At 50.7% G+C, this 14,224-nt stretch overlaps 1 protein-coding gene across 1 annotated transcript; it reads left to right on the top strand.

Annotated features, from left to right (window-relative positions):
- Positions 1-8,055: 8,055 nt before the first annotated feature.
- NEUTE1DRAFT_138700 (uncharacterized protein) lies at positions 8,056-8,350 on the top strand (the record flags this gene model as incomplete). The annotated part of the gene is made up of 2 exons (XM_009853865.1): positions 8,056-8,181; positions 8,243-8,350. The coding sequence occupies 2 exons, from the start codon at positions 8,056-8,058 to the stop codon at positions 8,348-8,350; spliced, it is 234 nt and encodes a 77-aa protein (XP_009852167.1).
- Positions 8,351-14,224: the final 5,874 nt, after the last annotated feature.

The raw sequence follows: 14,224 nt of genomic DNA, 5'->3' as shown, positions 1-14,224 counted from the left end.
ACGTCAGTCGGCTTTGTTTTGGAAGACTGGTTGGTGTCTCTCGTACGTTTAGACAATAAGTCGTCATGCATCTGGCTAATTATACGTATGACTTGATTTTAGATGAGTTGGAGGATTGGAGCTTCCTTTATCTATCTTGGCTGTCCCTAGCTCTATGTGATCTTGCTGTGTTCGCTATTGGGAAGCGGAATGTAATGCTCAGATGGAGGGAGGTATGAGGGAAATATTGAGAGGTTATGTTCATGTCTTGTGTGCACGCGTGAACGTCACTCAAACGGGGAGGATGATCTTGCGAGGGCGAGATGGACGTCAATAGGTAGGTAGCCAGGTAAGCTAGCTGGCTGAATCGTGGCAGAGAGATTACTAAGAAAAAGTTCTGGAATGGAGGAGACATGAGGGCCATGAGCTAGGTAGTATTGTTGAGAGATAGGTGCCCGCTCACGGCTGTTCCATGCTGCTTAGGACACCAAGCCACCTGCGTAGGTACCATTAAGCCCCCGACTGGAGATGGCACTCACATAATTTTATATTCCTGGGGCTTTTTTTTTTTGTATTCAGGCTGCTCTCGTTAGTCTCAGATGGCCACGGGTGTCGACGAAACCCCTATATCGCACTGGAGTGTGTTTCACAACCGCGGAGTAACACTGGGATTTCCGTGGGAGCCGACAGAGGGTTTGAGCTGTCAATGACGTACCGACGAGCACATGACTGGACCCTTTGGGAGCTTTTGCTCTCGTTGCTCTCGGGTGAAGCCGAAGGGGATGTCTTGCGTAGTCCAAAATGGGCAGAGGGTCTAACGGTTGATAATCCTTTCTTGCTGGTACCTGTCGATTGAATGTTGAAATACCTTCCTAAAAGGTCTCTTCCGATCCTGTTGCCTCCAGGTCCCTTTTGAATCGACATCATCAGATCCCCAAACGGTAAGAACCAAGTCGTCTGAACCTCTAACGCTACCGTTTCCCCTCGTGGAGGTAAGGAGACATAGACATGAGCCTTGTTTTCAGAACATGCAAGTCGTTCCTCCCTGCTTGCTTACATGAACAAAGAAAAAAATAGGCACCTCGTTTCAGATCTCCGTTGCCGTTCTGCTCCCAGAGAGAAACCCAAGCGGGTCACGGTTGGTAACCGTAGTTTGGGTACCTTCAGGGTCCCATTGTTGTTCTTGAACTGCATTCATGCCTGTAAACACGTTCGGGAGATCCCGAGAGAGCAGTGATAAATGTACGTAGATGTCCTCTTTGTTGTCTTTCTACATAGACTTGGAGGTTACAGTATTATCCCCCTGATTTTGCATGTGATACTGTCATGGATAATGTATGCACTAAAGGGTGGATATGCACTTCCTGGACCGAAGTCAGGCCAGAATAGAAAGCTGAAGAGGAGCCGTGATATTGAGATATAACCTCCTACTGGCGTTCTGACTGCTTAGAGTGGGATTTTTGTGGTGTAAATATACCACAGCATGTCCGAGAATCGCATGCAGTATGTAGTTATGCACTTGTCTGATGCAGAACAATCAGGCATTGGGAAAAGTACTTGGCGATGTACCCTTGACTGAATGGACCTTTCACAGGTGGGAATGGGCCAGTCCTCATACACATCATGGGAGAGGTAGGCATGTAATATCGACCGAGTGTTTTGCGGAGGTTAGGCATTCATGCGTTTACACCACAAAATGGACATTGGAGTGGCTGCAAAACGGTGATTCGGTTGACATGTTTGTTTACCGAAGAGTTTTTTTTCTTCTTGCCCTTTATGGGCAATGCCAGTTCTCTAATTGGTAGGTCTGTTGAACTTCAAGATTCGGCGGCATGATCTTGGCCCCAAGTATACACCAGAGGTGGTCTCTTGCAGGATCGATCGTCAGGAGAACCATTTCTCTAGAATCTGGAAAGAAGTCTAGACTCTGTCAAAATTGCCACTTTAGTGATCGCTTTAGCCCATCTGCCCATGTGAGAAGCGTACGTGTATTCAAGTTGTAGTTGAGTCATGATTGGAGAAGGAGCTACTGATGCGGTCGAAAGCTGAATGCTACGCCCTCCTTTTCGTCGTCTGAAACATCTTCACTCTGACTCCAAGAACGGTGTTAACAGTCAAGAGAATATTGAGCTACCAGCTACCAAGAGGGTGAAAGAATATAATAGGCGCAGAACGTGATGTGTTCTCAACCTCTACCTACTGGCCGAGCATCCAACAGGAGCTGATAGGCTTTCCCATCCCATCAATCACAATTCTATATCTTTCACCTCGCGAGTTCTAGCGATAACGACTTGACCCCAAGACTCATATCTCAGACCAACCTTACGACCTTTTGGTGATAATGAATATCAGATTCCGGCCACCAGAGAAAACATAGAAAAAGTCTCATCAGATACGACAACTGAAGGCCTAGCCACATTAGAGTCCACATACCCAATCGCAACCGCCGGAAGCGAGTGTGTGTCAAGACTGCAGACTCTCATTGGATAGATTTACTTCAGCATCATGTCCCGAAAGTAGCAGCCTTCCCTTCTTAACAGCATTATCATATAGAAACAAACCACCTCAACAGCTTATGTTGTAAGCCCCGATGCCCTGAGTATGTGCTGACGCTATCACCAGACGTCGGTGAAACGAGTAGACTCGCCGTATTTATTCATCCATCCACAAAGATGCGAAGAGATGAGGGGGTTCCCACAGTTGAAGCATCCCCTCAAGCTCCCTCCCTGACGGACACCATCTCTCACTCTCTCTCTCAGGGACATCTTGGACTGCTAGTATGGGGTCCCAATATTTTGCCCCACGGCAACCTAAAGTGGAGATTTCAAACACAGATTTGGTAGGGTGTAGTTCTCGTGTCGGACTATCGGCACATAAGTGGCAGTGGAGGAGGGTACGGATGACGCGAATGGCTGACGGGAAGGGCTGGTGAGAGGTTTACGAAGGGTCTCAAGGTTGAAGAAGAAGAACGAAACAGAAACCCGCGTTTGGCGCGCTAAGGTGAGCAGCAGAAAGTGACTTTATCGACCGAGGTGTGTGAAAACCAATACCCTTGGCCGCCTGGTCCGCGGTGAGCAAGTAAGGATTCGCTCCAGCGCTTTGTTGATTGCTGGAGTGAATAGGGGACTATGCATACAATATTGGCAAATTGTGGGAGTCGAAGACGGCGATTTGTGTTATTGGTTGGTTGTTAAAGGAGGGGGATTGACGTTTGGATATGCTAACATGGGATGGATTGGAGTGCATTGCGCGAGCAAGCCAAGGGTACCTATAAGGTCAAGAGTGGAGTCACTATTGAAGTAGTACCAAAAAATACCCTGTACGTATGGGGAAGTGCACAGACTTCTTTTATTCTCATGATGTGTACTCGGGGGTTGCGGTTCGCTTTTGGTTTGCCAAGCTTCTTTGCCCCCTCTCCCTATAGGAGAGGGGGTGGAAAAAACCTAGGACAGTAAAATATTCATGGGACAATCTGTATTCTTAGCAAAGTGCTAGGAAACTTGATAGTGCAGTGAGATACTATAACTATTTCAACCACGCTACATTTTTCTAAAAATTTAAGAAAATTTTAGGGGGTTAAGAATATTCTTAAATAACAATCTACAAAGTTGCATTGATTTTGGTTGGGTCTTGAATAAATGAAGTAAAAAAAGGATTTTTGGTATACCTTTCATCACATGTACCATAGCATCCGAAATCTATTCGAGTTTGCATATGTAAACAACTTCATTGGATTGCTATTTTCTTCTCCATTGGAATTAGGCCTTGAAATTTTGTATATTGCTTCCTAAGTATAGATAGAAACGGCCAGAATTTTAGTAGAATTTTAATAAATAGTAGCATAGTTAAAATGCATTATTGTTTCTCCTGTACTAATAGATTTCCTAGTGTTTTGCTGGTTGTCTTGATTGTCCCATGAATATTTTACTGTCCCAGGTTTTTTCCACCCCCTCTCCTATAGGGAGAGGGGGCAAAGAAGCTTGGCAAACCAAAAGCGAACCGCAACCCCCGAGTACCCAGACTGCAGCAATTCATCCAAAAATCCTCCTCTTGGGTCAGCCGAGAAGCGAGACGGTGGGTTTCCAGCAAGATGTTGAGGTATTGGCAGACACACCGGACCAAATGCTTAGGGTGGACTCTCACTCAAGAGTCCCGTGGGTTTGACACGCGATGAAGATCGACATGCTTGTGACACTCTTCACAGGTTTTCAGTGTCCAAACCATCAAGACAGCGAGGCCCGGCCAGTTCAGACGTGAGCCAGAAAGGAGGGAAGCTCGACCAGAGTGAATTGAAGGATCTAAAAAGCAATGTTGATGCGCCTGTAATACCCGCGGGAATAACCGTGGCCGCGAAACGGCAATTTCCAAGTGCCGGAGTCTGATCCCCTCTGTCGATCTTGTATGAAGTGCGTGCGGAGTACGACGTCGTGTAGTTGCTAGTGCCGATACTGGAAACAACGTTGCTGAGGTCTCGAAATCTTTCAATCCAGTAAAACGACAGCGGAGTTGACGAGTTCCGTTCTGGTTGATTGGTTGTTGGAAGTTGTGATTAGGTCCCTTTTAATCAAGGAAATGTTCATTCTGCCAATGGAAGAGACAGGCAGCAGACCCGTAGATAACAAACCCTTCCTGTAGCCTGCTAGCGACTGGGTAAACAAGCGGGAAGCTGATGCACGGTAAGAGAGTGCACCTCTTTGGTGAAGCGGTGTTGATATCGTTGATTAAGTTTGAGGCCTTGCAGTTGGTATCGCCAGTTCCGTTCAACTGGCCGGTGTCGGTCCGGAATGTTCGCTCACCGGTGCGCCTTCCGACTGACAGGGGTGCGTCCGTCGTTAAGGAGCCGCCGACTCCGGACTTGGAAGGAGCGGCCTGTCTAGGTGAAATTTGGGGCAACAAGTAGTGAAACCGTCGGTGTGAAGATCGGGGGCACGCAACCGTCAATCATATGGTTGATGGTCCACATGGGTTTATTCGCGCGGAGTATCTTCAACTGTAGTTCCTCGGGTAGACCCGCGTGCTGCGTTGGGGTTGATAGCCATTCATTCCATGTCCACAACAGGTGATGTGCTCACGATTGTCCGCACGATTATCCGCACCTTATCTCAGCCCAAGGGGGCAGGAAAGACATGTAACTTGCATTGCATCAACGCTTGGCTTTCAAGCTGGCGCTTTGGTACTAGGTCTGGCGGTCAGTGGATATCGCCAGCGTTTCTACCTCTGACCAGCCTGGCTTCTGTGGACAGAAGGCGCGTGCAAAGGAGACAACGTTTTACTGGAGGGAGTCCGAGGGTACGTTACCGAATGGTGTTGATATCACCCCTCCGGTAACGCTGCAAGTACCATGCGGTCTGGAGATGGGAGACGTTAACGATAACGGTGGATAGTAATCAACTCAGGTGGTGTATCTCTAGGTACCACCGTTTGCCAATGAGGCCGTCATGAGAGCTGGCTAAGGCGTACTCATAAGGGCCGCTTATACAAGTAGGTGGGCGAATGGTAGGTTCGTGAAGGACAAAATGAGTCAGGCATTGAACGCATGCCATAGCACAGTCAGCCGGCCAAGTCATGAATGGCGCTCAGGTCTCGAGTTCAGGTTTGAGTGTCTGTCCAACCATCCATCACAACTCGCAGTGCCTCGTTGCCAGTGGAATGAGATAGCGACCTGAAAGCGATGCATACAGAGCCTATGATTGTGTCCCAGGCACCTAAATTCAGGCGTCCAGTCCGAGTTCGCATACGACATGGCCCAGTAAGTTACCAGGCCGCTGGGATGGGAAAGGATCTTGATTGTGGCTTGGGAATGGTGTCACAGATAGGATAGATCACGACGGCGCCCACTTTGCCCCCCCACCCACCAACTGTGGTCGCGAGATGCTCCCAAAAGCAGCAGCAGCTGAATCATCAAAACCCCCACAGACCTTGAGGCCGCCCCCACGTGCTGGGCGAGGCGCTGATGGGCGACAGCTCATCCCCAGATTTTCCCTTGCCGGAAGTGGCCCGCGGGGGCCTGGCAGCTGAGCACCCGTTTGATTATGGAGTCGTTCTTCCTTTCTTCTGTTGTCGATAGACACTTTGCTGTGCACCGTTGCAAGTGACAGGTCAGCCTCGTTATCAATAAACTCATCGTGAGATTAGCGTCTGGAACGTTCATGGCGCTGCGTAGAGTACCCGGAGTGGTCTGTCCGCTGAGCAGTTGAAATTGGACGGCGGCCGGGGAACATTAGGCGAGGTCCAAAAAAAAAAAAAAAAAAAAAAGGAAAAAAAAAACAGCGAAATCACAGTGTCGGATATCGCTCCGGCTGGTCGTCTTGTTCTTTCGGCACCTTGTCCGGTGTGCTGGCCTGACGACGTGAGGTGCCTTTGGAGAAGGTGAACGATCTCGAGCGCGGTGACCTGTCGCTAATCGTGAGCTACTATCTACACTACACTCGCGCTACGGCTTCCGGGGACACCAATCCGACGTTAGAGGATGATCGGCGGTAGTGTACACTACACTACAATGGTCGTCGGCCCTCTTCAGGTGCCTGCCAGGCCCGACAGGCTTGCTCGGCCATTTCGTTCGGTCGGACACTTGTGGGAGCCATGCCCTTTGCGAACCGGGTTGTCTGTCGGACCGGGCATGCCTCCGACTTCCATTTCGCTCCAAAGGCCGCCCTCCCTTACCGCCAGCGCATTCGCCCTGCCTCGATTCCCCTTTCCTGCTGTAACATGGCCTAGAGGCCTCTACTGCACAGCCGGAGTCAAGGCAGGTTCCAAGGCCAATGGAGCATGAATCTTGCGGCAGTCCTACAGGAGACGTCGGGCGACATTCTTATCCGCTACATATGACAACCTCATCGGGACCGAGTAACACCAACGAATGATGTCGAACCTCGTCAACCCCAGGTTTCCCGGACCTCTCTCAGCTCTCCGCGGCGGCCACAGCTGATGAAAAGCAAGGCGAGCGCGTTCCAGCTCCTGCAGATGATTCCAACCTTGCCAAACTAGGAAGCTCGCCAGCGTTCGCCAACGCTCGCTTAAAAGTCTGCGAGAACGCTATTTCCCATGTGCTCGGGTCCTCTGTAATTACGCAGATATTCGCAGGGGAGCCAGCCCCATCAGAGATGTTTGAAGTTTGATCCCCTCCCCGAGGCTTCTCTTGAAGAAATGGAAACAGAGCCGGTGGCCGCGGCAACAAGGTTGCAGGTCGGAGCTCAGTCGCGGGGCTATTCCGCAGTTGTAGAAAGCCACCAAGACGCACAACTGGAGCCCTTCTTCGGGCCTTCCATGCTTCCAACACAGTAGCGTCGTCATCCAAGGCATAAGCGAAGACCAGGGATCCTGTTCTTCCTCGTCCCCCGATGCCTGTCCGTTGTGAATGCCTTCCTCTTTCAGTCAATCGTTCCTTGTTGTCTTGTCGAGCTCGTTATGACCGCCATGCCCTGTCGCGGGAACGGTCGGTGGTCGCCGCCACGGTGAGCTCAAGCAAAGTAGGTTCGAGATATGTATGTGAACGGTGAACGATGGGAGCAGCATGTGAAACTTGAAGTGTTGTAGTGTACAGCTTACACCAGAGAAACACCGGAAACACAGAGGATCTCTGGCAATAAGCCAGAATAGAAACGATAATAACCCGGCGCTTCGGAACGATCGACACGGCAATCTGCGAACCTTCTCCGAGTCCGGGCAATGTACGAAGACGGTCCGTTAGCACTCAGGATACTGTAGTGAGTGGCCGTTTTCCCCGGATTTTCAGATGGCTGTCTCATCAGGAGTATCAGATGATAAAATACGCGGTATAACCGCGAGATTAGCACAGGGGGGATGTGTCAAGGGATGTGCGCTTTTGTGGCATTCAGATACGGACGACACACGTTCACGAACGTCCTCACCGTTAACGCCCACGCGTTGTCCATCAAACTCGGCTACACCGCGACATTGCAAGGAGCAAGAAAATTAAGCTTTCACTTTGTTTCAGCGGATCGACCCTTCCGATGCTCCCCGTGGCTCCCAATTCGTGGACTTGTGGCCCCCCCTTCCTCTCATGCCCTTGCCGATGTAACGGACGGTGGATCCAGGGAAATGCGTGCGACGGCGATGACGGATGCAGCTCCCGGGACCCAAACCCTTGGGCATCCGTCGCCAATTCCAGACTTTTTCATGAAGCTGGGCCCAACAACGCCCCAACAGGCCCTGACGGTGGATGTGGTGGTGGATGCTGCCGTGAAGCAAAGTGCAGATTTTTCTTCTCTCCTTTCCCTTTCCCTGCTTCCCTCCCCTCCAGTTCCGCCCTGACTGCTACTGTACCAGAGCGACAGGGCTCAAGGCGGAACAAGAACCGGTGGGATTGCTGATTGGACCGCGGATGCTGCGCACCTGTGTTGATCGATAGCCGTCGCAATTAGCCTTATCCACTCTTGAAATGGTTTGTATCCTCAACTTGCTAATATTTGGCCCAATCACAAAAGCGGAATGGAATCATCGACACTTGTACACTACAGTAAAGTCCCCTGCTTCTACAAGCCCCCCCTTCTGCAAGATCCCCAATAAATGCAAAAATTCTCTAGCCCGAAATTATTTTCCTATACTAGAGCTGCAAACTGCAAATTGCAAGGCCTCAAAGCCGGATTTGCAGGTACAGGGGTGTCCTTTTGCTGGGACAGAACATTTTCGACCCCTGGGCCAGGCGGCTTACTCCACTTTTTTAGGAACCAGCTCGCGATTCCAACAGGCAGCGGCTTCCAGAGGGTCCGTGCACTTGCCCCCCCTTCTGCAAGATCCCCATTAAATGCAAGAAAAATGGCTGCCCGGATTCCTTGTAGAAGCAGGGGACTTTACTGTAGTGTACCAGCACAAGCTCGGCCATAGCCAAACACCAACAGCGTTGCAGCAAAGCAAGGTGGTGATGGTGATGGTGGTGCGAATAACATTAAGCAGGGAAAAATATATGGAAAAAGAAAAAGGCGGTCAATCAGTGTGTAGGTACTTAGGTTGCGTCATTCACCCTTTTGCACGTCAACCAGATTCACGTTTCAGATGATTTTTGACGGCTTGCTTGCTGGATTTTGACAGGCTGCCCTGCCCTTGGCGCCGCCCGTGAGTTGTTCATCTCCTGCGTCGCGGCCGCTACATCATCAATCATACATCCACGATATACAGCATATGCAGACGCATAGGCAATGTACCGACAGTAGCATGCGTCCGTCGACGGTTATCCGCCCGAAGCACTGTTGCAGTCGGAGCGCCGTCCCGACTCCTGTATCTTCACATTGAATCGGCAAACCGGTCTGTAACAGGACCGAGACTGGCGGGCGGAACCAACGGAACCGGGACGGGGATGTGGATACCATACTATGGGGAACTACCACGGTGAGACCCGGATTCGATACGGCCTTAAAGGCGGGTTCTAACACACACAAGCACCTAGTTTCCGGGTTCAGCCAAGACACGGAACTGAAAACGATAACGTTCGTCGCATGACCACGCCTCCCGTTATCCCGTACACTACTACACTACACTTTCCATATGGTCTTGCTGGACGAAGCCGAGTAATGCCTGACGGCGACGAAGAAAATGAACCCCGCCTTCATCAACACAAATCAACCCTCGCGACGGGAAACGGTAACCAAGTGGGAGACCCCAATGTGGGATAAAATACAACTGACCTTTTTTAAGCAACCATCGGACTTTCGCCCAATGACCACAATTCTGCACTATATACCCAGATCTGGTAAGGCGGCCGGCTACACCTATTTGATGAACAAAACCAAATTCCGCATGTCTTGCCGGTACACCACAATCCATTGCCGAAGCCACGCGGATGCGTGATAAGCGAGCCTGTCTGCCCCCTCTTCCGAGGACGGCGACCATCATAGGTAACCAGGACCGCGGTCATTGATTCCGTCTCGCGGAAGAGCCGGAAGACGTGGAAAGGGAAGGATATGGATTTTGGGAGGAGTCCTACCAAGATAATCTCAAGCCACTCACCGTGAGACTGACGGGGGGCCTCCACATCATCCCCGCGCTATCCCAAGAAGAGGCATTTGTAGTAGTGGGAGAAAACCCCCCTATTTTGGACGTCGGGACTGGAGGCATTACCGCAGCTATTTTGCAGTGTAGACTAGTGTATGACGGAGGTCTCTCCGATCGTCTGAGTGGAGGAAGACTTGGGACCTTCAGAGGCTCCCGTCAGGTCTGTATCCCCACAAAAATCTCAGTTCCCCGTACATACTGGACGGAACGGGAATTTGTTAGCACGAACCACGCGAACCATCATGACATCCATGCTATGAATACCGTAACTAAAGACGAAGAACAAAAGAGGAGTGAGACTCTCTCCACACTTATTTCCCGATCACTGACTAAGCCGTTAAGAGATCCCGCCAGGCTCGGACCAGGACGGAATGTCGTTATTGTTCGATCGGTCGTGGTTGTTGCTTTTTACAGCTTCACTTCTCGTGGGCTTAATACACTAACAATTATCACTGTGTCGATTAGATGGGGGGTGATGAACCATGGCGACGATCTCGAGATCTGGAAGTCCAGATCTGGTTCTCTTGAACCCATTTTGGGCTAATTAGATAAACCGTATACATCCTTCTCTGAAGCCGCAAAGCGACATAAAATAGTCTCATACGAGGGCCGTGTATGTGCGTGCGTATGTATGTTGTTTGGAGTTCGATGTCCCTAAAAGGTAGGTAATCGATTGCGGATGTGGCTCACGCAATCAGATTGAGAGATCGGAATAGTAGGTATGTATGGGAAATCGTAGCCTACTGCACCCCAGATGGTGTCAGTGCTGATAGAGTTGTGCAAGTGTCATCCTTGAACACCTACAACAACACACTCCATTGGGCTACACATGTTTCAAGTTGGTTCTTCCTGTATCACCGTGACATTCTTTTACCAGCATCTACGTACGTTACTATCGTATCGTATATCTATCTACAACGGCACAGTCAGACGCTGACGAGCTTTGCATAGGTACACATTCCACACTATGCTATGTATGCTACAGTAAGCAATAGAGTTCTGGGCCACACAACCGGCCGGCTGACTGGCAACTACCGCAAAACTCGCCGTCGTTCCGCCGTTCAGTGGTTGTGTTGTCTACAATCCTAAAATCTCCCCGGTATCTCCCCAGAGTTGACTGTGCTCCAGTGGAAGTGAAGCATTTTGGACCCCAGACTTTCCCATGTCCGTCATCCATCCAATCCATCCAACGGGCAGCGTAACGGGGAGGAAGGGATAGCAAATTCACACTTGGTGTTATTAGGGGGGATAAAGGATGAATTTGGAGGGAATGTAATGCAAACAAATCCAAATACTTAACACACACAAACATCACCCGGCCGGTCCAAATTTAGACAGCAACGCCAACGGAGACGGTGGTGATGGTGGGATGAACACACACATAGTACAAACCCATGTGGTTTCCATGGGATGGTGTGGGGGTTTGTGGGATAAAACAATCCGGGGAAATATGTACGGATCCGGGCATTTCAGAACTTAGATTGAAATGGAAGCGGAAAACGGACAGGCTGCTTGGCATCCAGACAAGACAGAAACGGAGATGGGAGAGACAGCCCTCCCCCCCCCCAAGCAGTGACCGTGACACCCCTGAGACAAAAAAGCAAGCCCCGTCGATCTCGCAATCATAGCAGCATCCACCGCTATCGCGGAGGAGTTGCTAGGAGAGTTTGCCGTGGCTGCAGCTGGCTGTCAGTGCGGGTGTCTCGAAACGAACCCGCCTACCGCCTGTAGAGATACAGCCAGCCGCGCGACGCCTCAAATCGTAGGTATCGAAACGCGCGGACGCCAAACCTAGCCCAAAACCAGCGCCCCGGGGCCGAGAAGGAAATGGCGGTGATAGCGATGGTGTTTGACTTTTACGGTTCATAGGTGTGTTGGAGGTGTATGTGTTTGTGTGTCTCAAACAAAGTGGCCGGAGGGTGGGGATGTGGTAGTCGTTGGATGGTTCATCGTACATCGTAGCGCAATGCATCGCATCGATCGCCTGTGGTGTTCTTAGTCAAAAAGCAAAGACATACCAGCCCTATGAAACAGTCAGTTGGTGTCTCTGTATAGGGTGTGTGATGCGGTGTATCGTATCGATCCGTATAAGAGGTATTGCGTGGTGTTGTGGCAAAGGTCTTGTGTGCACTTTTGGTGCAAAGTGTTGGCTACCTATTGATGGTACCTCTACAGAGATAGGGTTTGCCGCAGGTGATGATGATGTTTCGTGGTGGTTTACGACCTACAGTATCGGCTATAAGTGGGCGCGATAGCGGGTGGATCCCAAGAACTGAAGCTATCCTGGGGCTGGTAACAACATCAACGCGACTTGTAGCGGACACTCTCGAGGCCATTTGGTGGTATAAACGAGGTGTTTCAGGTTAGTGAAGAGCTTTGTAGTTATCATCAAAGAGCATCCGTCCATCTCGAGAACTCTATGCTCATTACCGAATCGCGGTGGGAATGTAGTTATTGGTTCCCTACCTACTGTAGGTAGGTACCACGGTGTACTTAGTACTTATCTATCCACTCTTCTTGAGGTTGTGAGGCTGCTCCGTTTCAGCTCGCGAGCTACGGGAACCGTAATGGCGGTAGCCCATCGGCGACACGAATGGAATGATCCCCTTTCAGTTATCTTCACCATTGTCGTCGTCGTTGTCATCGTGTACATGGTGACTTCCTACCCCTGGCGGCCCCCTGCTCCGGAAGCTTCTTCCATCATCTCAACGGCATTCTCAATGCTTTCCTCTTCAACGGCTTTCCAATGTTCTGTCTCCAGCTCTTTTGCCAACAGGCCTCCTTCACATGTCGGCCACAGCAAAGCCAGAACAAGGGGAGATTCGATACGACTTCTTGTGTTATCAGGTCGTCGTCGCGGAAGACCCCCAAACTTACCCAAGATTAAATGCTACGCAATAAGAAAGGAAGGAGATCTTGGGAATGACAAGCAAGCAAGGAGAACAAGGAGAAGATTGACAGGTGCCATGGCAACCAAACAACGCATGGCTATCCGAGACGTGATTGCCAGATTCGTCGTTTCGAAGAACAGGACCGGGAGTGCGTGCTGTTCAAAACAACGGGGAGCCGTTGCCGGGCGGGGGGTCCACGTCCTCCGCGGAGAAGGGGAGTAGGTAAGTACCTAGGGTACAGGCAGTCGGCATGACGTCGCAACTTTCGCGAATCTCCCTTGACCCAAGCGCGGACAGGAGGAAGGAGGGTTCATGTTCTGATCACCGTTCGTGCATCAGCGATGCCGTTCAATTGTTCGTGGCGTCTTCTCAACCTCCTCCGATGCCTCCCGACCCCCGCTTTCTTAGCTCCGGACCGGCCTCATTCCTGTCTCAGCAGAGCCGTTTTTACGGGCGGGCGGGATGGTCCTTGGGCTGACTGCTGACGGGCCCAAATGTGGTGTGTGCTGTCCCCATTTTCTTGGCATCGATCGAACGTCACCACCCTTCCCTTCTTCCCCAACCTCCACAACCTCCGCAAAACCTACTTGAACCGCCAACCGCGGGACCCCATTTAAATCGTATCGGATTCCAAAACGGGCGCGGGCACTAAGGAGATCGATGCGCGCAATGCTTTGCATCAGTTTCAGTTGCATCGATCACTCAGGCTCTTGCTTGAACTCCAGTTTTCCACTTCTCCCGTCCTGTGTCCTCCGTCCACCAGTGCGGACAGGATTACCTGGTTCGTGGGTATGCGATGATGCCCAGAGATGGAGTCAAAAAATTTTTGAAACTCGGACAACAAGCTGCAAGACGACCATAGCTACAGTAGTACGGGGTAAACTAGTGTGGTAGCAAGTTTGAGGTTTCGCCGATAACCTCATTACTCTCTTTTTTTTTTCGGCTCAGCAGGTGAGAAAAAACAACTATCATAGCGGCGCGGCGGCGCATTTTGTGATATTTGCTAGAAGTGCAGACGGGATGATACGGCGAGGGTGCATTGGGTTATTCGATCTGTTGGGGAGGCCAGTTATCATTCGCACCGCCGAGCGTCAGCGGCACTCCGGCCTGATGCTTCCCTCACCTTCTTGGGGGCTAGGGCCAGCTCAGTATTCAGGTTAGATAGAGGTAGTACTACCTCTATGCAGTTTGAAACGAAGGTGCCAGTGTCAGATATCAGATATCGTGAGCAAGAAGGAAGCGCACACCGCACCGCGCACGCTGAAGACTGCCCCAAAAACGGGTCTTGCGCTGGTCGTGCATCTGTGTGTAATCATGGAACCGCAGACAGGAGCCTACACAGT

Source organism: Neurospora tetrasperma (assembly GCF_000213175.1).
Source record: "Neurospora tetrasperma FGSC 2508 unplaced genomic scaffold NEUTE1scaffold_4, whole genome shotgun sequence".
NCBI lineage: Eukaryota > Fungi > Ascomycota > Sordariomycetes > Sordariales > Sordariaceae > Neurospora > Neurospora tetrasperma.
Note: the sequence above shows the minus strand (reverse complement) of the source record. Positions and strands in the feature narration are given on the sequence as shown.